Here is a 24,512-nt window from a genome sequence, read left to right as displayed (position 1 = left end):
TAGTGAGTGGTGCATTTTCCAAGTGAACAAACCTGTATAACCAGAACCTATATCAGGAAACAGAACATTATCAGCACTCTAAAAGTCATATTCCCTTCACTCCCAGCCCACTCCCAAGATGTCCTTTATCCTGATACCTAACACCAAAGATTGGTTTTGCCTGTTTTTGGACATTATGTATGTGGAATAATGAAGTATGGACTCTTGTGTCTAGCTTCTTTTGCTCAGAGTTACATTTATGAGATTCAGACTTGTCGTCCATTCATTCCCATTGCTGCGTAGTATTCCAGTGTATCAGTGCGCCCAGTTTGTTTATCCATCCTCCTGATAATGGACATTTGGATCACTTCCTGTGTGGAGCTATTAAGTATAGCACTGCTGCGAACATTCTTCGAAAAACCTTTGTGTTTGAAAGAACATGTGTCTTTCCTGACTTCTTTCCTCACTTTAATGCAATTTTCTGCAAGATGTCTTCTGTTTGGGGTTGTAAAGCTGTGATGTTAAAAGGCTTCTAAAATCTTTTCAAGAGGTAGAGAAGATCATCCTGTTAAAAGCGAAACTTAAGTCTTCCTTCCCATTATCCCAATCCAGAAGAATGGACTGCTCAAAGAGCATCCCTTTGGAATCAGGCAGATCCAAGTTCAAATCCTAGCCCTGTCCTGTAGTGACTGTGTGACCCAGTGCAGGAGTAACAATGTTATTATTACTAATTGTTATATATTGCCAGTGATGGCGCTAATATCAGATGACATCTGCTGAAGGTTTATGATTTCTAGTCATTGTATTTGATATACGTTTCTCATTTACCCTTCTTAACAACCCTACGAGATAATCTGCCATTCTTGGTTGTTGTTTTTTTTTTCTTTAACTGCTGAGGTAACCTGCCCAAAGACACAGTAGATGAGAAATCTAGAATTTAGACCCATTCAGTACGTTCTGGAACCCATGTTCTTGAAGCTGTCTGAGCCTCCTTTGTAGGCCATAGGGAATAATAGTAACTCCTACCTCATAGGGCCTCATCCAGAATTAAATGATGGGGAGAAGCTTAATGTACACCTTCTAGGGGAGATCCATAGGGACCCCAGAGTGGATTGCTTTCGTGGCATATCTCTGCACTTTTAACAGTGCTGAGGGTCAGGGGTGAGGCCTCCCTGCTCTCCTGGTGGTTGTTAGGAAGACGGACATCTAGTTATTTGTGGAGCCGTCGCCACCTTCTGGTTGGTCTCGCCTCAGCCAGACCGGCTTAGCTTTGATAATGGCCTGTGTTCCGTCTTCCCCATGTTTCTTGCCTCCTTTCCCATGTTCTAAATATAAAATATGTGCCTTTTTTATAAAAATACATTTTTAGGGGATGAAAAAACTGATGAGAAAATGAGTTTGGTATTTTCCCAAGGGCGTCACCATTTGGCGTTTGTACAGCAGCGTATTTGCAGCCACTTTATCGAGAGTTTGAAGTGGCGGCAGTTGTGGGGCCAGGCAGAGGTGAAAAAGTGACATTTCTGTGTGCAGACCGCTCTGGTTAGGCGCCATTTCTAAGCCTTAGTTTAGGTTTGTGGCCACAGAGGTCCCCTGGGCTCTTGTCTAATGCCTTCAGGTGCCAGATGGTGTCACTGTCCCTGATGAATTTGTAGGTTCACCCAGGCAGGTCAGGAGTTTGTCGTTGCAACCCTTGGCTGTTGGGGAACAGTTCTTGTCTTAACTCACTCACCGCTCTCTCAGCTTCCTCTTTATAGCCTGCCTCCCTCTTGGGATTAGTGGGTACTGAGGGCAGGCGTTCCATTGCCAGGTGACCTAGGCCTGGGGCTGGCCTGCCTGCTATCTTAAGTGATCGGGCTCTTTCAGAGTATTGTTAGAGGGTTGCTAGAATCTCTTTAGAGTCAGCCTGGGAAACAATTGCTCCTCAAGAGTGCTTTGGAATTACTTCTAACTTGCTGGAAGTAGTTGTAGCAATTCAGAAGTTTACTTGTTTCACTTTGATTGGTCACAGGACACCTGTAGCCTACAGTACACCTGCATACATTGCCATGTTTCAGGTGTTGTTTTCAAAAAGGCTTCAATTATTAGTGCTTCTAGGTAGAATTTGATTTTAAATATTAAGGTAAACATGAAATTTATCATAATTTCAAAATGTGGTTTTTAAATCTCATGGGATTAGGTTTTAAATTTTATCTTTCTGATGTAGAAATAGCAGATAAAACTGCTGACTCCAAAAACGGTGTGAGGAGGAAATTCAGATGCAATAAATATTTTTTATTAATCCACTTGTGACGTATTTCTGTGGGAATGGTTATTTACCTCTGGAAAGCAGTCAACACAGAATGCCTGCGAATAGGCATGAAGTGGGCCCAGAGTGAACCTTTTTGATCGGGACAACAAAGCCAGGACTCAAAATCCATCTCTAATGTTGGTATTTTCTTTTCTCCTGGGATAGTAGAGTTTAATAATGACTTCTGTTTGTGGATTTCCAGAAGTTAAAGCAGAATTCTCATCAGGTGGTATTTTTCAGTGCACCGTGTTTGGGCTTGTGGCCTTGGGGGTCTTCTGGGTTCTTGTCAAATGCCTTTGGGTACCAGATGATGCCACCGTCTCCTCCTGGTCCAAGGCAGAGTTTTTAGGTTTGCTTTCAAATCTCTAAGATGTGTTTAGTATTAGGGTCAGTCTAAAATGCAGTTCTCTATTACTCAACTTGTTAAGGTATTTCAGTGCTGCCTTGGTCTCTGAGCGGCATAAAAGGACCTTGCTATTGGGGCCTATGTCTTGCTCTACCCTGCCCTCTGGCTAAGCCATTCACAGCTCCATGTAGCACCTTGAAGGTGGGATAGACCTTTTTACACTTTTCAGAAGGTTTGTTTTTTTTTTAATGGTCATTTATTTATTTTTGAGAGAGAGCATGCAAGTGGAGAAGGGCCAGAGAAAGAGAGGGAGCCAGAGAATCTGCAGCAGGCTCCAGGCTCCGTGCTGTCAGCTCAGAGCCCAAAGCCGGGCTTAAACTCACGAATCATGAGATCATGACCGAGCCAAAGTCAGATGCCCAACCCACTGAGCCACCCAGGTGCCCCTTTTTGGAAGGTTCTTAATGTTTGTAGCATGAATGGGTCTTAGAATTACTGGATGTTACCAGTGAGAAGGGCTGTGGGTCATTTAGTTGAACTCCTATGTTTTTAAAGAAACCAAGGCCTAAAGAGGTGGAGTTTTGTATGTAAGGTTTCTCAGACCTCTAAATAAACTGTGTTAGTGGTGTTGGTCACACATTTTATCTAATAATAGCTTCTATTTATTGAATTTCCATAGACATGCCAGAGATTGTATGGAGTACTTAAATAAATCTACATTTCAACCAATTCTTACAACACTCACTTTAACAGATCGGAGAACAGAGGGTCACGAAAGTTAAGTTTTATACAGGATCTCAAGCCAATTTTATTTCTCCTACACTGAGCCAACACTAGTTTTCCTTTATTGAATTGAAATTTAAAAAAATACAAATCGGTTTATTTGATCAGGAGAGTATGACAAAAATATCTTCGTGTTATTCTTCATGAAGAATGTGTCATGTAGTAATAATGTCGGTGCACAAAGTACTTTTCCTTCCAGACAGTTCTGTCTCATCCTCTTTGTCTGTCAGGCTTCAGGATTACCTGATGCTCAGGGAGGAAGCCCTGACCTCCCAACTCCACTTTCTGCGCTGCACACACAACTTGTTGCTAGGACTTCGGACAGCTCAGGGGCTCCCTCTACTGGTAGTTACTTCATTTGACTACTATTTATTGACCCTGTCCAGGGAGTGTGAGGAATGTGAACATAGACCAGATGTGGTCTTTGCAGTGAAGGGATGACGATTTTGTACACATTGCTGTAATAGAAGGTGGGGATTGGTGACTGTTAGGGAAAGGGGACAGAGAAAATTCCTTTGGGGTTGAGAAGTCAGGGAGTTTAATCGCAACTGGGGAATTAGGAAAGGTAGCTTGGGAGATTTGACATTTATCTGGATCTGAAAGGCTGAGTGAAATTTGGCTTTACAGCAGTTCAGGGGTAGGTATTTGAAGAGGATCAGCATCTCTGCTGGAGAGAATGGTGCTGACAAAGGCATGCTGGTGAGGAAGGCAGGGAAATGTGAACATTTGGGGGCAGTAAGTGTTCATTTCAGTTTAAATTTTTTTTGAAGTTATTTATTTTGATAGTGAGTGAGCAGAGGAGGGGCAGAGACAGAGGGAGAGAAAGAATCCCAAGCAGGCTCTGCGCTGTCAGCACAAAGTCCTATGCGGGGCTTGACCTCACAAACCATGAAATCGTGACCTGAGCTGGAACTGAGCATCGGCGCTTAACCAACTGAGCCACCCAGGCACCCTCCATTTCAGTTTAATTGGTGGATAGGATCCGTGAAATGAAAGAGTTCCTTCAGGATCCGAAGGGCATTTTCCAGTGCCATTGACTTAGTAGCGATTAGGAAGATGGTTGACAGAGGGAAGAAAGTTGAAGAAGAAGGTCATTTACGTTCCATGTGTTGGTCATGGCTCGAGGGTGGAAAGTCACTGAGAAGTGGCCAGAATGCAGACGCCAGATCCTTCAGTGGCCACCGCCACTGCCATGAGTACTAGAGGTTAACAGAGGTTGCTCCCTGCTGGTTCATCCCCAGGGCTCACCCCACTAAGTGACCTTTTCCCAGACCCCGGCAGGGTCTACTCCGTAAGGGGCCACAAGGACTCCTTTAGCCTGGTCCACAGGCAGGCCTCAGGTCACACTTGACTGAGGCTGAGGGGCCTCGTGTCTCCTGTCCTGGCCCCAGTTGTGCAGAAGGGCCAACCAGTGAGAAAGGGTTTGAAGGGGAGCGTCTGCACCTTCGTGTGCAGCAGGGGGTCTGCTTCAATCCAGGCGGGGACAGGCTGAGGCCCGCCTTCCTGCCCTGGTCCCCTGGGAGAAGCAGCACTTCCCAGATACTAAACCTAGAGAGGAATCCAAAGAAAATTCCAAGCTAGAGCTTGTTTCCTAGATTCAGAACCGAAGCCTTTCCCATTCTGCACACTGAAAGCTCAACCTCTGTCTTGGCATCAAGACCCGAGATGTGCTTGTACCCTGGCACCAACATCCAGGAGAGACTGGGAGTGAGCACCCTGTTTGTTTGCCTTTGCTTGCAGGAATTGTGAGAAAGGAGGGCAGAGGGAGGGGGGCCTGGGGAGGCGGGGCGGGGGGGGTGGTGGCAAGTGAGAGACCATGGAGGTCAAACCAGTGAGGCAAAGGAAAGAGTCAGCCAGGGTTTGAGCACTGATTGCCTTCGCCTTTTTGCTGTCATCACCTAGACGTCTGTCCAGCAGGTACATCAGACTCTGCATGTCCACCTCCACTCCCAGCACCCCTGCATGATGGCGCCGACCCTTTCGTAGCTTAGGCCAGGGACCTTGGAGTCCCCCGAGCTTCTCCCATGCCTTTCGTGACTCTTGTCCAGTCCTTCAGGAAACCTTAGAGGCTTTCCAGTCAGCACCTGTCCTGACCCGTCTGACCTGTGCTGCAACCATCCTGGTCTAACCCATGTGTCACCCATGTGTCACCCGTATCACTGTTCCTGCCCAGTTTTTTCCCCGCCTGCTGCTGCTGTTTTAAACTCAGTAACTACAGTGGTCTTTTAAAACCGTGAGACTCCTAGGGCGCCTGGGTGGCTCAGTCAGTTAAGCATCTGACTTCGGCTCAAGTCATGATCTCACGGTTCATGGGTTTGAGCCCCGCATCGGGCCTGGAGCCTGCTTCTGATTCTGTGTCTCCCTTTCTCTCTGCCCCTCCCCTGCTCACACTGTCTCTGCCTCTCAAAAATAAATAATTGTAAAAAAAAAGAAAACAACCATAAGAGACTCTTAAATACAGAGAACAAACTGAGGGTTGATTTGGGGCGGGAAGAGGGGGGAAAGGGTGATGGGCATTGAGGAGGGCACTTGTTGGGATGAGCACTGGGTGTTGTTGTATGTAAGCGATGAATCACGGGAATCTACCCCCTAAACCAAGAGCACACTGTACACATTGTATGTTAGCCGATTTGACAATAAATTACATTAAAAAAAATAATTATAGGGGCACCTGGGTGGCTCAGTTGGTTGGGCGTCCGACTTCAGCTCAGGTCAAGATCTCGTGGTCCATGAGTCTGTGAGTTCGAGCCCCGCGTCAGGCTCTGGGTTGATGGCTTGGAGCCTGGAGCCTGCCTCCGATTCTGTGTCTCCCTCTCTCTCTGCCCCTCCCCCGTTCATGCTCTGTCTCTCTCTGTCTCAAAAATGAATAAACGTTAAAAAAAAATTTTTTTTTAATAAAAAAAATAATTATAGACGGAAAAAAACAAAACAAAATCAAGATGTAAAAAATAAAAAAATAGGAGTCCGATCTGGTCACTTCTCTGCTCGAAATCCTGAATGTCTTTTCGGCTGTCTCCAGAGTAAAGGCCAAGAGTCCTTACAGTGGCCCTCACATTCCCCACGACACGTGACCCCTCCCCGCTTGCATCACCTCTCTGTCCTCACCAGCACTCACTCCTCCAGCCCCGCTGGCTTCTTTGCAGCTCCTCACATCCCCCAGGCACACTCCTGCCTTGTGGCCTTTGCATGAGTTCTTTGCTTTGCCCCACGTCCACAGGGCTTCCCTTCCCCCAGGTGATACTGACCTTAGGAGGCTGTGACCTGTTTTGATTCACTGTCATGGAGATTATTCATGGTTTGGAGCAGAGAAACAGATCCTTTTATGGGATCCTGTAGGCCTTCTTGTCTGCTCATTAATGAGAATGGAAAGACCGCTGGGGCCACACAGAGGTGTGTATGGTGACTTTCACCTATCAGTCAAAGAGCACACTTTGGCGCGGGGCAGCGTATTGAAGCCAGGCTGGCCGTGATGGGCTTGCTGACTTGCCACGGTCAAGGTTTGTAATTCTCCAGTCAGTGCGGTTGCAGGCATTCTGATTTAAAGGATCCATGTCAATAGCGTTCAAGGAATATTTGGCGTAAGTTGTTACGCGCGTCTCAGTGTTCAGTAATTCTGAGCCTCAGTTATGTCGTTAAACCTAAAATATATAAACAAATAGTGCATCCACAGTTTTTCTATTTTAGCTGATTTCTTTATTCTTTGGATTTTTAATCTCTTTATTTTCACATTAATCTTCAAGAGATTTTGCTATAAAAATAGCAAATTTGGTATAGAGAATAGGTTTGAGACCAGAGACATTCATTTTAGTTTGAGCTTCCCATTACTAATAATATTAGCATGAACAAGTTACTTTTTGTTTCCCCGTTTTATTGTTTGCAAAGTGAAGATTCTAGTTCTTCTGTTCGTTGGGTTGTTGCTAGGCTCACACATGGTCACGTCCGGGCCCTGGGTGATTGCTGACTGCTGCTTGGAACATCTTTTCCCCTTGGGTATGGAAGAACACACCAGTGGTTTGGAATAGTTCAGGATCTGGGAAAGCATCTTCATGACCTTGAGAGCAAAACTCCTGCTTGTGACTGACTGCAACTGGATCCAGTTTTTGTTTTTGTTTTAAAATTTTTAGTTGGAAACACATCTTTATTTTTTCCACTGCCTACCCCTTCACTCCTGTGCCCAGAGTCCATGGAAACAACACCGTGTGTTCTCTCCTCCCTTCATCCCACCCTCTTGTGTGAATATACGTGCTTTTACTTCATGCTTGCTCGGTGGGTTGATGTCATGGGCAGAAATAAAGATGGAACGTGTCTTCTGTCGAGGAGCTTATCCCTGGAAGACCTCTCCACTTTTTTAGTTTAGACCAGATTTGATTCAGTTAACATTTATTCAGCTTCTGCCATGTGCCAGGCACTTTGCTGGGCCTGGGGATTTAGAGCTGTAAAAGAAGCAATTCTGACTCGTGGGGAGAATAGGCAGAAACCCCTGGCTCCTCTGTGTCATGGTGGAAGTACATCTGCACCACTGCTGGGCCAGGAGGCGTGGAGGGGATCGTTCTCTCCGTGTCCCTGGAGAGGTGGGGGAAGGTGGCCGTTTTGGGTGTGAGCCCATGCACGTGCGGGTCTTCCCCCAACCTTGGCCTGTTCTGTGGTCGCTGTTCCGTCTAGAGGCGTCAAACTGGCCAGAGAATTAGTAAGCATGTTCTCTGGACTTTGAGGGAAGGCCCAGTGTCAAATACTGTGCCATAGTCAGACTCTGCATCTCATTTTTGGTTTGGGAAATAAAGTCATCATACAGGGACAGGGAAGCATGAAATGGCATGTTAATTATCTTGAAATATTGGACAGATTTGTTTTGGGGGCAGGGGAGCAGGATTGAGGTCAACACCAAAAGTGCCTAGGGGTCCACAGCAATGGAGTGCCTGCCGGCTGGACCCATCAGCTTCCAGCCTGATGCCCAGCCAGCCTTCTTCCTCCCAGCTCTTGCCCTCTCTGAGTTTGTTCTTCTGTCTCATTAAATATCATGAATGTTCGTGGACTGCCCACTGTGCGCCACACACTGCCCCTGCGTAGCTACAGGGGCGTGTGTGGGGGAGACCTGTGCCCTGAGCATCTCTTATGGGGGGACACACACTTAAATCATAGAATGAATGACTAGAATTGAACACGGGGTAGGGGCGGGGGGGGGGGGGGAGGGACCCTGGGGATCGTCCTCTGTTCCTTTTGCTTTACTGATCAGGAGTCTGAGCCCAGAAAGGCCGTGGGACTCTGCCCAGGCATTCCATGGAGTTGTTGCGCTGTGCTCCAGTGACTGCCTGCCCTCCCTGCCAAAAACCTATACAGACGCGTTCTTGCCGCGAAGTATTCTCCCTTTGTCTTCCCTTCTTGTCACTTCCTTTTTTTCTGGCACTGTTGTAGGGCAGCTGGAGAGGGGGTAGGTAAGACAAAATTCTCGCCCTCGGGAGCATTTGCTTTCGAGAGCCAGTAACCAAGAGGCCAACTCACAGGACTGACAGCAGGGAAGAACTGGGGGCCGGGTTGGGTTTAAGTAGGGTAGGGAGAGGTCAGACCTCACTGAGAAGGTGATGTTTGAAGAGGGAGCGGAGGACAATGTGAGCTGGGTGCTCATGTAAGGGGAGAGGAGACCCCGGCCAGTGGCAACATCAGAAGCAGTGCTCTGTGCTCTAGAAGCCTCGCAACATTGATGGGTGTCATGGGTCTGCCCATTACTGGTGCACATTCATTGTGGGGGTGGGGGGAGGGGGCTGAAAGAAGCAATGAAGGATCCCGGTCAGGTGTCCAGGTGCTTGTTATGGGGTTAAGTTGGTCTTTTGACATGTTGGCAGGAAGCATCCTGTGTGACCTGAAACTTAAAGTGTGAGCAGTAGTGACCAGAGTCAGATTGTGGGTCCCCTTTGCTTTAGTCACCCAGAAAACCACGGCCATTGTTGTGTCTCTTTTTCTCTGCTTCCTGCTTTCTCGAAGCTTCATAGGAGTTTTCAGTGAAGCAGTGAAGTGGGCCCTGGGGGATGGCACGCCTCAGCAGGAAAGACCAGAGACCGTGTCACCTTTCTCTTTCAGACGGCCCGTCTGAGGACAGTGACCTCAAGGACGCCTATCTCATTCCGAGAAACATCATGGCTGAGCCAGACTACGTGGAAGATGACAATCCGGAGCTAATTAGGCCTCAGAAACTAGTCAATCCTGTCAAAACATCCCGCAACCATCAGGATCTTCACAGGGAACTTCTCATGAATCAAAAAAGGTACGGTGGTTTCTTGAGCAGAATTTTCCTTTGGGGACTTCAGCTTCAGAGATGTTTACCTTTCCTGATGGTTTTTAAGGCTGCCTTGTTCCTTCTGGTGTCCTTGAGCCAGGGCACCCCCTCTCCCCCCCATAAAGTCCCATCATCTGCTGGAATGACTCTGCATTCTGCAGAACTGTGTCCTCTTTGAAAATAGACACCTGCTTTAGAATTTGGATGCGAGGGGATTGATTACGGATAAAAGAGTATCCTAAGTTGAAGAGGAATACCTTATTTGTTAGATTTGTAAAAATTCTGAATTTGCCCCTTACATTTGGGGCATTTATTATTTTTTTGGAAGAGAGAAAACATTTACCTTTTATCTTCTTTGTAGACAGTTTGCTCCATGTGTGCTATAAAAAATTTGGATGTTGGGTTGGTATAGTTTGCTTTTTAAGTGATTCTGGGCAGGGCAGGTTGACTGGGAGAGCCAAGGATACAAAATTATTTTTATTTCTTAGGACACAGAATTACTTTATTTAAGAGCCTTTAAGCTTCCTTTGGAGCTCTTCTTGGATCTTCAGAATGAAACTTTTGATCTTAACTGTGGGACCTTATGGGTCATTCATTGCCCCACTCTTTACTCAGCCTTAGTAGGTACCCATTGAACTGAAGGATATACAGACCAAGTTAAGCAGCCGGGTCATATTTTATCAGGAAGGCCTAATTTAAAAATAAAAAAAAAATGTGAAGAGATGTTGGCGGCAGTTCTCCTTCCCTAGTGCACCCCTGCCACGCATTATTCACGTGCCCCAGTATGCTGTTAGATTCATGCTGATTAAACTGAATGCACGTCTGATCCTTTTTGAATAAGTGCTTAGCTTCTAACCATCTTTGTCACATAAAAGAAAAAATATATAGAATTGATATCATGCCCAAAGCAAAGCAGAGCTGTACGTTCCTAAATAGACCACAGAGTTTGAAGGCAGTCTTACCTGGGAAATGATGCCTGCATTTTGGTACAAAGATCGAAAGTTTAATGTACTCCAAAAGAGTAGCCGTTGCCACTGAGTGGTTTTCTGATCATCTTTTACCTCTTGGTCCTCAGTTGCCTTATCTGTAAAGTGGGAGGAGGGGACTTGGTTGATCTCTAGTAAGAGACATTCTGGCCCAAGCTGTTTTTGTTTTATTTGGTTTGGTTTTGTTCTTCTATTGTATCTATGAAAGGCTCCAAGTCAGAAGAGAGGCAAAGGTAAAACCAAAATTGGCAGACTTGTTCTCTGAATTATAGCCTACAAATTATTCCACAAAAATGTACTTAGTACCCTGGGTTATATCTAAAACGTATAGGTTTGTACAATCGAATCTGGTTCCAAATTTTCTAGAATAGGCATTTTCTGTGAAAATAGACCCTCCTTCTGTCTGACTTTCTCTGGCCCATGATTTCTTTTCCTTGTTTACACAGCTGACTCTTTAGCCAGGCCCAGCTCAAGTAATTTGGGAGAATGCTGGTGTTCCCTCAAGTACCATGGTGTAGAGAGGATGTTGCTCTGAGGTTAGAGGGAAATCATCTAAATCCTGGTTTGCCATTTAACTTGACCTATCTTTATGACCTTGGACAAGGTCCCTCTTCCTGATACACGTTTCTTCATCTATGAAATGGGGGATAAAAATATCCTTCTTACAAAAAATAAATAGGGGATGGGGCACCTGGGCGGTTCAGTTGGTTGAGTGTCCCACTTCAGCTCAGGTCTTGATCTCATGGTTTGTGAGTTTGAGCCCTGTGTCCAGCTCTGTGCTCACAGCTCAGAGCCTGGAGCCTGCTTTGGATCCTGTGTCTCTCTTTCTCTCTGCCCTTCCACTGATCATGCTCACGCTCTCTCTCTCTCTCTCTCTCTCTCTCTCTCTCTCAAAAGTAAATAAAAACATTTAATAAAAACAAAATAAATAGGGGCGCCTGGGTGACTCAGTTGGTTGAATGTCCGACTCTTGATCTTAGCTCAGGTCTTGATCTTAGGATCGTGAGTTGAAGCCCCACGATGGGCTCCATGCTTGGCATGGAGCCTACTTAAAAAAAATTTTAAATAATAACATGTGTGAATACCTGTTAAAATGACTGGGGTATAACAAATGCTCAATTCGGGGCGCCTGGGTGGCTCAGTTGGGTGAACGTCCGATTTCGGTTCAGGTCACGATCTAGCTCGTGGTTCATGAGTTTCAGTCCTGAGTTGAGCCCTGTGCTGACAGCTCAGAGCCTGGAACCTGCTTTGGATTCTGTGTCTCTCTCCCTCTCTCCTCCTCCCCCACTCTCCCTCCCTCTCTCTCTCTCTCTCTCTCAAAAATAAATAAACATTAAAAATAAATAAATTAAAAAAATAAATGTTCAGTTAGTCCCATCCATGTTCCACCTCCCATGTAGCATCTTCTGAAAATTCCCATTGCTTCTTCCCCCTTTTCTCTGAAGGGCTATGGCCTGGCTTTTGAAGTATATCAAGAGGGGGAAAAGAAACCGAAAAGGCAGGAAGGTGGGTTTCAAAATCCAATGCATGTATCTCATCCTATGTTTTCAGGTTTTTGAAGATAAGATCTTAGTTTGGTGGGGTCCTCACATTAGAAATACAGTTGGTTTGTGGAGTGAAAATGTCTCAAGCAGTTTCTTCTCTGATTCATCTTCTATCATATATACTTACTAGAGACTCTGGGGTTTTTATTTAGAAATAAAATTTCTAAATTTAGAAAATCAAGAAATTTTTGTGCCAAATGATAGGAAGTTTCAGACGGATAATATATATATTTGGTTAAAGGATAATTGTACTTGGTTTTTGGCTTGAATCATAATGAAAGTCTGCTTCCTTTTCTACAATTTGTAAAGGACCTTCCCATATTTTATCTTAACCAGTGATCTTTCCAGTAACCCAGTGTGTGTTATCTTGGGGTTACCCTAATTTGACATATAAATACAAGAAAACCCAGAGAATAAACATAGAATAAAAAGCAATTCATACAGATAAACCAAATAGAGTAATAGTATCACTCAGAAAAAAAAGTGGAGAAAAGAAAGGGAGACAGAAATGAGATCAACGCAAAGCAAGCATTCCATGGAGCCCTGTACCTTTGCTCTACTTAGGCATAAATTTGGCTCAAAACCCGGGAGCATTTGGTTCACAGAGTTTTTCAGGTTACATTTTAGAGATCATAAGATAAAAGCAGATTCACTGTTTAGGAAAACAAATACTCGTAGATACTCGTAAATACTCTGAAACCTACACCCTGTCAAGGATATAATTCTCCTCTACTTACCGTCTTTTGGACCTAGATCAGTTTTAGATTAAGAGTTTTTAAATTTTGATCTGGTTACAGTCTGCCATTAGGTCTGATTATGAAGACCTTTGGTCAGCTTCTCAGGTTCTTTGGTCAGCTTCTCAGTGGCTTAAAGGGCAGATTTCAAGAGGCATTATTTTTTGTAGTTGGCAGATTTCAAATTTTTTTTTCAACGTTTTTATTTTATTTTTGGGACAGAGAGAGACAGAGCATGAACGGGGGAGGGGCAGAGAGAGAGGGAGACACAGAATCGGAAACAGGCTCCAGGCTCCGAGCCATCAGCCCAGAGCCTGACGCGGGGCTCGAACTCACGGACCGCGAGATCGTGACCTGGCTGAAGTCGGACGCTTAACCGACTGCGCCACCCAGGCGCCCCTGTAGTTGGCAGATTTCAAGAGAAATTACTTTTTGTAGTTGAAAGATGAGTGTTCGGGACACCTGGGTGGCTCAGTCGATTGAGCATCTGACTTCAGTCAGGTCATGATCTCACGGTTCATGAGTTTGAGCCCCACAGCAGTCTTGATGCTGTAAAATGTAGGGATTGAAGCGCAGAGCCCGCTTCAGATCCTCTGTCCCCCCATCCCTGCTCGCCTCTCTTTGCCCCCCCACCAGGCTCTCTCTCTCAAACATAAAAATGTAAAAAAAAAAAAGTGAGAGGTCTTAAAAATATAGGGATATTTCTTATATAACTTAGATTCTATCTTCTCTACAAAGTACTTTGGGCCACAGATATAGAATATCCAATCACCTAAACACATCTCTAAAATTGGTTCTTTGGCTTGTACCTTCCAGTCAGCAATTTCGTTTCCTGTGATTTTAGTTGTTCATTTTATGTGCTTTGCTGGACAGATAGTTCCTCAGTAGATACTTGTTGCTGTACCACGTGGCAAAAAATATGGGAAGTTGAGTTAGGAGTATTTGCATTTAGAATCCATGCAGGTAGAAATGACTCAAGCCAAAAATGTAGATAAAGACAGGTCAAACCAGAAGATTCCAAGATTTAAAGATCAAGGACTTGAAATCCAAATGCAACCCTCCCCTTCCACCCTAAGAAAAAAATTAGGCCAGGAGATATTTGGCTGGGTGGGGAGGGGAGCTGTTCCGTTAGGGTTTGAGCCAGCCCTCGCCTCTGGCTCCGTGCTCTCCCATGTGAGGAGAGAGGGAATTTCACCTTTATGGGTTTTATGTGTCTGGGGTGGGGTGGAGTGAATGAATATAGACCCTTCCAGTCTGCCCCTTGATGTATTCAGTGGTTTATGTGAAATGTGAAATGTACCTTCAAAAGTTGTCTGTACATTTCATCGCTAGTGGTAGAAAGATAAATTGTTGGAGCCTCTCTCGGAGGGCAGTTTGGAAATATCCACTGAAATGTAAAATGTGCTGGTCAGCCAGCAGTTGCACTTTTTTGCATCTAGCCAACAGAAATAGTTCTATAAAAGGGCAGGTATACATGTATAAGGAAGTTCATTGCTGCATTGCTTTTAATAGGGAGCAATTGGAAACAACCTAAATGTTTGTCAGGGGAGTGGGGAAATGATGGCACTTCTGTACCATGACATCTTAGGCAGATGTTCAGAAGAATGAGGAGGAGGCCATAGAAAGTATGGAAGAGGACAGACCAAAGTGTTAGTTATCTGCGGGTGTAAGAATGGGAAAGGGTCCGTGGGGCAAGGACTCTACTCTGTACAATTCTAACCACATGGAATACAGTGTATGTGGTGCTCCCAAGATTTGTGTAACAGGGAGTTTAGGTGTGCTTTTACTTTTACATATATGGGTGTATATGTTACCTACCTTTTTTGTTTGTTTGTTTTGTTTTTGCAAAGAGCACATACGAATTTAAAAAACTGTCTTGGGTGCCCTCTGTCACATTATAGTCACAGGAACTAGACCCAGAAATAACTGTTGGTGTTGAGTGGTTCAAAGCCATCAGGACTTAAGCACCTGTCAATCATAGAGGAATTGAAAGTGCTTGTTAATTGTATCTGTCAGAAGTGATTAAAGAGAAATCAGCTGTTAGCATGCAAAGAATGACACTGTAGTCCATGAGATTTGGAGTGGCTTGTTTTTGTCTCTGGGCACTCTCTACAGGCTGATCCAGTTTTCAACTCAGAATCATATGGGCAGTGCTTGACTTTCCATTCAGCACAGAAAGTGAAGTGATCTTCTGTGATAAAATATTAACTAAATTTGCATGACTTTTTGACTGCTGTAAGTGCAGAACATTTATCAGATAAGCACCATTTCCCTGAGCTTTCTGTGGCTAAATATTTTATCTTACTGTCTCCATTGTGTAAAGTCTTTGACTAGAAAATGAATACTGGATGTTAGTTAAACCTATTCATAGGCTGCAGCAGAATGCCAGCTTAGTGTTCATACATCAAAGTTGTTGAGCATCCTTTGCATAATCCAGAAGAATTTAATAATCATTGAGGTTAGTTTTGCCAGTGAAATAAAGGGAAAGGAAAAGTTTTGAAATTTAAATTATGTAGATAGCTAAATTCTTAATCCTAAAATGTAAGTCCCTTAATTCTGTCTGTGGTATCCTACTGAAGCTTTTTAATAGTCATGGAACTGAGTGGGTCTTTACTCAGATTATTTACAAACAAATTTTCTTATGCTCAGGTGCCACTTACATTTATTGTGAGCAAAGTACCATAAGTAGTTTTTATTACACTTCATATTTAACTTCCAGAATAGTTCCTTGATACTTCTGTTGACACCGTAAGATCTTTTTTTTTTTTAAATCTTTATTTTTAAATTTATTTATTTTGAGAGAGACAGAAATAGCGTGAGTCGGGTAGGGGCAGAGAGAGAGAGGGAGAGAGAGAACCCCAAGCAGGCTCCGCACTGTCAACAAGGAGACTGATGAGGGGCTCAAATCCATGAAACCGTGAGACCATGACCTGCGCTGAAACCAACAGTCGGACGCTCAACCGACTGAGCCACCCAGGTGCCCCCATCATAAGATCTTAGTAACTGCAAAACACACTAATTAAATCACAGAAGTAACTCATCTCCTTTCCTTTGTTTCTTCTTTTTTTTTTTTTTTTTTTGGCTGAATTTAATGTTTTTCATTCTTCTTTTTTACTAAAAGTTCTGCTAATGAAAATTGGGAAAGTGAGGATACATGTTATTTTGACTATGCATCCTTTATCTGTAGTGATGGCATATACTGATCTTTACTCTGTAAACAACTTTGAAACATTTGTGATTAAAAAATGGAGATAGGGGAGATGCCAGAATCTTAAAAAATTATAGTTAGATAAATGAAGAAGTGTGAAATTGAGGATTTGTTTACAGATGAAATAGTGTGAACTTGAAAGACATTGAGAGGAGTGTGTTGACGAGTTTCTTGCAGCCAGAGCCCACACTCGGGAAATTGTTATTTGATTTAACAGTTACTCAGATGACTCCCAGATGCTGAGACACATTGGTTGATTGAAATAGTTTAGAGAACCACCACCAAGGTAGACATTCCTGAATTACAGACTAGCAGTCACCATCAGCAGGACCAGAAGGTGCGTGGGAAGGTGCATGGGCCCATCTCAGTCCTGAGTTGATTCAGTAGGGCCCTTCCTGCTGCCCAGAAAAGCCTGGGTCACTGACAGGTCAAGTGTGCATGCGTGTGGGTGCGTGAGAGTGAATACGCCCACCATCACTTCCACCCTGTGCTGCCTGAAATTGATGATGTTCTTCCTGTTCTGTGGTTTGTTTCATTTTTATTTTAAATGCTCTTAGTAAATGTTAGTATCAAGTTGAGATTACTTGAGAGCTAGTGGAGACTTGCTAAAGAGAGAAGGAAGACAGGAGGAGATAGGCTGACTGAGCCAGCACCGTGGAAAGCCTGGACTGAAGAAATCTTAAGGAAATGGTAGAAAAATAGAAACCAGCAATGTCCTAGCTGACAGTTAAACATAGAAGTTCCACCTAAGGAAATGTCCTTGACTTACCCCAAACATTTTGGGTGCAGGGTTGCTAGGGAATGGTCTAAGTTTTGCTTTTGTTTCTCCCCATCTGCAAAGAAGGCAGCCTGATTTATCTCTTAGAAAAGTAAAATTTCCCTGAAGCCTGATTTCCGTGCATCATCAGTAGTAAACTACACATCTGAAGCAGTTCCACTGTATGGAGCACTAGGAGTCAAGGGATCAGAATTCTCTGCACCCCCCAGCAGTGATGAAATCTTAGACGTGCCTTCTGGTATACAAGAGCCCTATGACAAATTTGAGAATTTTGGAAGAGGAGTCCAGGGCCATTTTGCTGTTTACATTTCTGTGCTAGCCTAACTCTAGGCAATATGTATGTGTTTGTGTGTGTGTGTGTGTGTGTGTGTGTGTGTGTGTGTGTGTGTATTTAGTATTTATTTTGAGAGAGAGAAAGAGCAGGTTAGTGACAGAGAGAGAGAGGGAGAGAGAATCCCAAGCAGACTCTGTGCTGTCAGCACAGAGCCCGACAGAGGGCTCAATCTCACGAACCATGAGATCGTGACCTGAGGTGAAACCAAGGGTCGGATGCGTAACCAACTGAGCCACGCAGGCACTCGATTCAAGGCTATATTTAGTATGTGGGATCGGGGGCTCCATCTTGGGAAGGTTTCCCTAAAACTTCAGGTGCAGGCACCTCATATTCTGGGTATCTCCATCCTCACCATCTCTATCTATCTCCATCATCTCTGTTCTCCTCTGTCATCTCCATCCCCATCATCTCCATCTCTGTGTTCTCCATCTCCACCTTCCTCATCTTGTGTCATCCCTGTCCTCCTCTTCTCTGTCATCTCCATCTTCTCCATCACTGTCTTCTCCACCATCTTCATCTCCATCTTCTCCGTCTCCATCAGCATCATAAGCGATCATAATACCCATTGAATGAGCCCGCTATTCCGACCTTCCCCCCTCCAAACCATCCTCACTACCCTTTACATAGCCTAGTATCTGGCACACAGTAGGTGCTCAGTCCATTTTTATTGAATGAATGCATTTTGCGTACTCTTGGAAGTTGTTCTTGTCTTTCTTCCGTGCTCGTGAATTTCTGACACGACCCGTGCTGCTAGCTGCTAGTAGGCATCATAGTGATGCTGCCAATTCAGTAGACCCCTTTTCTGTGGCTGACGCCATAAATTTCTGTTGATGAAGGATGTGCCCATTAGATTAAAACTTTCTTTTGTTTTTGTTTTTAAGATTAAGACTTTCTAATTTTGTTATTTATTTACTTATTTATGCAGGGGTCTTGCCCCTCAGAACAAGCCAGAACTGCAAAAGGTGATGGAAAAGAGAAAACGAGATCAAGTAATAAAGCAGAAAGAAGAAGAAGCACAAAAGAAGAAATCTGACTTGGAAATAGAACTATTAAAACGGCAGCAGAAGCTGGAGCAGGTGAGAGTGAGATGAAAGTTGTCTTTTTCCTTTATTCAGATCCATCTGACATTCAGTATCATGTGAGTTTAAGGTGTACTGCGTGCTGACTTGGTGCTTTTATATTGAGGTGTGTTTGCCACTGAAGTGTTAGCTAGCGCCTGTCACATCACGTAATTATCATTTCGGCGTTGGGAACTAAAGGTCTAGTCACTTAGCATGTTTCTCAACGTTTATTTATTTTGGGGACAGAGAGAGACAGAGCATGAACGGGGGAGGGGCAGAGAGAGAGGGAGACACAGAATCGGAAACAGGCTCCAGGCTCCGAGCCATCAGCCCAGAGCCCGACGCGGGGCCCGAACTCACCGACCGCGAGATCGTGACCTGGCTGAAGTCGGACGCTTAACCGACTGCGCCACCTAGGCGCCCCACTTAGCATGTTTCTGTTCATAGTGTACTTTTGTTTGTTTATGTTCATAGTGTAGTTTTGGTGGCTGTAATTACTGTGCTGTGCTGTGTATTACTTCTCTACTGGTTGCAAGTTCCTACCCTTAACAAACATCTCTCCCGTTTCCCCAGCCCCTGCTAGCCGCCATTTTACTCTCTGCGTTTACAGTTTTGGTTTCTCTAGATTGCACAAATAAGGGAGATCATGCAGTATATGACTTTCTCTGGTTGACTCCTCTCAAAAGTTATCTCTTCTGTCCTGAGAAATAAGAATGTTGGAACAAGCAAAATTTGCCAGACATGTCAGATGTAAATGCTGATTTCACAAAAGGAAACTATGAGACAGAATGTCAGCTAATGGGCTACATAAAATACATTCAAATGAGGTAAAGACAAGGATTCAGGAGGCAAAGCCCAAACTGGGGAATATCACTGAACTCACAGCAGAGCACTAGGGAGCTCAAGCAATTGAGTGAGATTCAGCCTCACCAACCAACTGCACATTGGTCTCGGGATCCTATTTCTGTAGCCTTGATTTTTGGGTTTTTGGTTTTGGTTTTGCTGGTAGTACCACCCGGGGGGGCTGCTGCTCCCTCACAGGACGACCCCAGGGCCTGCACGTGTCCGTACATACATACACCTAAGGTGGAGACTGGGAGAGAATTTCCTGCACTGGGAAATGAAGGTGTTAGGGACTTTGGAAAGAGGAGTGGTGTTTCGAAAAGCCTCTCATTTTGTAAATAATTTTCCTGTTTCTGAATTTCATTTAGCATGAACTTGAGAAGCAGAAATTGCAAGAAGAACAAGAAAACACCCCAGAGTTTGTGAAGGTTAAAGGCAATCTCAGGAGAACAGGCCAAGAAGTGGCCCAAGCGCAGGAGTCGTAGGCCTGGGCCACAGAGACCGCACGCCCAGCACACCACACGGGGAGGCCGTGTGCAGGTGTCTCCGCAGCACTTAAGCTCAGGGCAGAAGCCCCTGGAGAGAACCCCAGCCAGCAGAGAATTGTTACTTTAAAAAGGATTTGGTTTTGGTTTTCCTACAATCTGGGTGGATAAATGACCTGTGACAGTTGATTTCTATTCGCCAAATGAAGGACGTTGACCAGCACTTAAGTTGGGATAAGTGAACCTGTGTTCAAAGACTTAAAAACAAAAACAAAACCACAACAGCAAAAAAGAAAGAGGACACTGGAATAAATTCTTCAGAATTGCACTACTTGGTTTTTCTTTCAGTCCAGGTTTAGTGGGGCAGAGAGCCTTTCTCCTTCTAAAATCTAAAACAAAAAAACAAAACGTGTTTTGTTTTTTCCTTTAGGTATCTGCTAGATAATTTAGATCACATAGAAAGGCATTGATCTGTTACATCTTATATTTGTAAATTCTCTGTTGAGAATCCAGAATTGTCTTGTGTAGTCCTACTGTCACCCGTGTTAGGTTGACACCTGAGAATGTTGATGTTAATGTTGAGCACAGCTGTTACCTTTGTTGGCATTAAGATTCAGACATAGGGTGAGAAGGTTAAAAAACATGGACACAAAAATACCTAAAAATACGCAAACAAGTTACATGTAAAACATACGGAAACAAAAAACACATAAAGGTCCGTCTTGATCTTATTTTAGTTGCTTTTGGTTCTCTGATACTAGAATGCTCCATAGTGACAGTCCACTTCAGAGAAGGCACATTGTATAAATCCAATTCTTGCTTTGATAACTATTAGGATCTTGTTTTGTTTTGTGTTTGAATTTCTTGCCGAGCCTAGTCCCTTTATATGAAACAGTCCTTCCGCTCCTTTGGAGTATAAAAACTAGTTCCATATAACCCAACTTCAGTGTCAAACGTAGAGGGTCCAAATCTTTGAGAACAGTGTGGAGGAAGCTCCCATCGGGAGCCAGGCAAGGAGGACTTGTCTGGGTATTTTAATGTGAAACAAACGTAGATCGGTCTCCAGGAGGCCTAGGTGGAAGGTTGATAGCATCTGTACATTTTGGATATCATTAGAATTCCCAGTTTTGGAAATTTCGGATCAAGGATCACATACTGCTTTGCCTTGTTCCCCCCCCCCCCCCGGTGAAGAAAGACTCTTTGGCTGCTCTGTCAGCGGTGATGACCACTGTATGCACCTCAGGAAACGCTGAGGTGAAGGGAGAGGCCGCCCAGCTTCCGCACACCAGCTAGCTTGCTATCGTAAGTGAGTCCCAGGCGGACAACAGCGAAATCCTTACGCAAAGTACGTTTTATTACCGCTGGTACATTTTACTGGGGGTGGTCTGGAAGAATTCATGTGGATTCAGTATGTTCTCCATCCAGGCGATTCAGCCAGTAATTTCTACATTGCAGAGTCCTCTCCTTTAAAGGCTCATAGAAAACTGGATCCTGAGCTTTTAATCCTAATAAGCATAGTAGAAATCGGCTTTCTGTGGGAATGCTTTAGTTTTCATAGTTGACAGACAGGCTCATACTCAGTCCTCATGTGAACAAGATGAAGGTAAACACAGAGACAGCACATACTGCCAGTTAGAGGACATGTCGACCACACCCTCAGTGGGTGATTTCTCACCAGTGGGTATTATTTGAACGAAACATGAGATGCTGAAGATGAAATGTTGCTCTGTAATAGTCTACTTTTGAAGGATGGAATGGTAACTTTTTTTTTCCATCCTCCTCCTTTTTGAGAGAAGAAGGTATGTCACGTGATCCTCTTGAAGGTACATTTCTGATTGCACGCTGACTGGAGTGCTGTCTTTGTGTATATGGACTAATGATGAGATTTGCAGGATGAAGATTCAGGACTAGCTCATAGCCTTTCACCTAACTGGATGCTGGATCTTAAGTCCTGCGTCTCTGAAGTAATTCTGCCACTCGATAGAATTCTCAAGGGTCCCCGACAGACTCCTTCAGAAGGACCGATTCTGTTCCTAGAACTTACCTAGAATTCGTTCTTCACTGGCAAGAAAAAGGACAAAAGCATCTCCCTCCCAGTCTCACTCACCAGTCTGCACAGTTACGTGTAGCGAGTAGTACACGGTCTGGCCAGAAGACTTGTAAATAGCGTGAGGTGATGTCTTACGACCAAACAGTGGGATGTACAGGTCAAGAAGCTCCCTGAAGCCGTCAGCTCAGCTCAGCTCACAAGCCCGAGTTTAAAAGGGTGCCAGTCTCCCCTCCACACGTTAATACTGTGCGGCCCAAACCCCTAGGACTCCTGAACATCCGGGCAGTTTTGTGCTTTGAGCCACTTTTTGACAGAAATGGCTCCATTTTTCCACTCTGTGGTTTTCTTAAAATAGTTCAGTGTTTTATAGTCTCCTGGTAGTAAAGTAGTGTTGCTTTCTAAGCTGCAACAGTTGACTTTATTCTTCTACTCTGAGAAATCTTGACTTGTTTGAGTGTATATAATATATATAAAGGGAGCCTTAATGGATTTGTTTTCATAATTTAATATTTTTTGTATTTGCTCTTGTATAATTGTTTTTAATGGAAAGTATTACAGAACTGAGGGTGGAATTCTTAGAACCAAAGTTATTCTTAATAAAAATCACCACGCGCTTGGACCACGCAGCTGTGTTTGTCTGATCTGTTGGAGGTGGATATCTGGAACCGAAGGGGGGTTGCTGTGTTCACCTTCAGTAGAAGGTGGTTTTAGGGTCTTCCTTTGGTGACTGTCCTCTTTGACACCCCCCCCCCCCCCCCCCCCCCCCCCCCCCCCCCCCCCCCCCCCGCCGCCCCCATCAGTTATGTCCTCTGTCTTGCTTCAGTCAGGCTGACAATTCATTGTGTCAAATTCATGGTAAGGGATCATGCTACTTTTTGTATAAAATATGTGGTATTTTAGCAGCAGCTCGCTGTCCGTCAGGTCAAAGTATTCTGAATTCTAAGTAGCCTGGTAGAACAGTGGGAGGTGTATTTTGGCAAGGGCCAGTTCTTAATGCCATGAGCTAGTACATATAACCTATCTGAGGTGTGACCATGAAATTATTCCGCTTATTTATCTAGGTTAATGTTATCCTCCAAAAGTGACTTCGGGAAACTGTACGCTTGATTATACTGCACTATTAGTTAAAATAGTTTGGAGATTCCAGTCTCTCTGTGCCTTTTTTTTTTTTCCAGCCCCGAGTTATTACTCAGTTTGATTACCCAGCTGTATTAGACTCTATTTGAAAATGAAATGTACTCAGGGCAGTGAAGATTTTCTACATCCAGGGGTAAACCATGAATTCTAAAGGGCAGTGCAGAAGATGGGTTACAAACACGACTGGAGCTACAGCTGCATTCTTGGAATAACCAGGCAGTTTCCCAAGGGGGCAGTTTTGAGGCCATTAACTCCATTTCATCGAACCGCTCTACGCTTGCTTGTTTCTTCGAGTAAATAGTAATAGATGTGAAAAAAGCAGAGGGCAATTAAAGTGTTTGAGAACGTTTAAAATGCTAATTGCAGCTAAAAAGTATTGGAATACAACTACCAGGCTTACATTTACTGGTATAAGGAGAAATGAAGTGTTTTCTCTCTAAGGTCTTGGGTAAATAACATCTTTCTGAGGTAGCCTCACATTTACAGTTTCTCACTTTTTTTTGTTTCTTCTCTTGAGAAGATGCAGTCTGATTATCAGTTGAGATGTTTTGAATGTCTTCCTACTTGTTCCTAGGTCTCCTAGCAAGATGGTAATCGTCAACCAGAGTCTGGGAAAAAGGACGCTTGGTTATTTATCGAGACGATGTTGATTGCTGCTGAGTGGTGTTGTTCCCAGGCCCCTAAGGGTTAGGGCACATATTTGTGTGTGTCAGTGTGAATGTGTATTTACACATTTGTATTGATTTTATTTTTACATCTATGGTGATCAAAAATTACGAGTTCACATTGATAGTCTCAAATGTAACCCAGTAGTACATGCTGGCTTTTCCATTTCCATACTTGTTGCTTCTTTCTCTAGCAGTGAAAGCCTTCTCCATGTACCTACTTATTTTCGTAGCCCCCCCATATGTCTCCCACCTCCTGCCTTCGCTTGGCCACCATCCCCACTCTGGCCCTGCTTAGTGGCTTTGTGACTTGATTTTTTTTTTTTTTAACTTTTCATTTGTTTATTTATTTATTTTAAGAGAGAGCATTATTTTGGGAGGGGCAGAGAAGGGGAGAGAGAGAGAACCCCAAGCAGGCTCCATGCTGTCAGTGCAGAGCGTGACTCGGGGCTTGATCACCCGAGTGATTGGGGCTTGGGCCACCCAGGTGCCCCATTGGACATTTAAGCATGTATTGTAAATATAAACTAATTAAATTGTCTAAAACCTCTTAAAGTGTGATTACAGGTTTAGTATGCCTAATTATTTTGAAACCTTCAAGCTCTTGAAACAGGATGTGAACCATGCTTGATGTATCAAGGGTTTTTGGAGAAACAGAGCCAAGAGGAAATACCAAAGATTTAGTGGAAGATCTGATTGGTTGCCTGATTGGCAGACAGGCAGACAGACAGACTTATGAGGAATTAGCTCACGCAGTTGTGGAAGCTGAGAAGTTCCCCCGTCTGCTGTCTGCAACCTGGAGACCCAGGAGAGCCAGTGGTGTGAGAAAGTTGGGTTTTGAAGGCCTGATGACCAGGGGGAGCTGATGGATGATGTGACTCCTAGTCTGAGAGCAGGAGAAGACTGATGTCCCAGCTCAGAAGTCAGGCAGAGAGAGAAAGGGAGTGAAACCTCCCTTCCCCTTTTCTTCTGTTCTGCCAGGACCTCAGTGCCCTCAGCGGATTGGACGAGGTCCCCCGCC

At 44.2% G+C, this 24,512-nt stretch overlaps 1 protein-coding gene across 5 annotated transcripts in view; it reads left to right on the top strand.

Moving 5' to 3' along the window:
* Positions 1–22,313, top strand: part of FAM107B (family with sequence similarity 107 member B) — a 234,179-nt gene extending 211,866 nt beyond the window's left edge. For all 5 annotated transcript variants that reach the window (XM_043563531.1, XM_043563532.1, XM_043563536.1 and 2 more), the window contains 3 exons: positions 9,471–9,654; positions 18,176–18,326; positions 19,523–22,313. In XM_043563531.1, the coding sequence (XP_043419466.1) occupies positions 9,471–9,654; positions 18,176–18,326; positions 19,523–19,639 (452 nt within the window). In that variant the 3' untranslated portion in view covers positions 19,640–22,313. The remainder of the gene's footprint in view (positions 1–9,470; positions 9,655–18,175; positions 18,327–19,522) is intronic.
* Positions 22,314–24,512: the final 2,199 nt, after the last annotated feature.

The sequence above is a fragment of the Prionailurus bengalensis genome, chromosome B4 (assembly GCF_016509475.1).
Source record: "Prionailurus bengalensis isolate Pbe53 chromosome B4, Fcat_Pben_1.1_paternal_pri, whole genome shotgun sequence".
Lineage (NCBI taxonomy): Eukaryota > Metazoa > Chordata > Mammalia > Carnivora > Felidae > Prionailurus > Prionailurus bengalensis.
The sequence above is the reverse complement of the archived record's forward strand: the minus strand, read 5'-3'. Positions and strand labels throughout refer to the sequence as shown.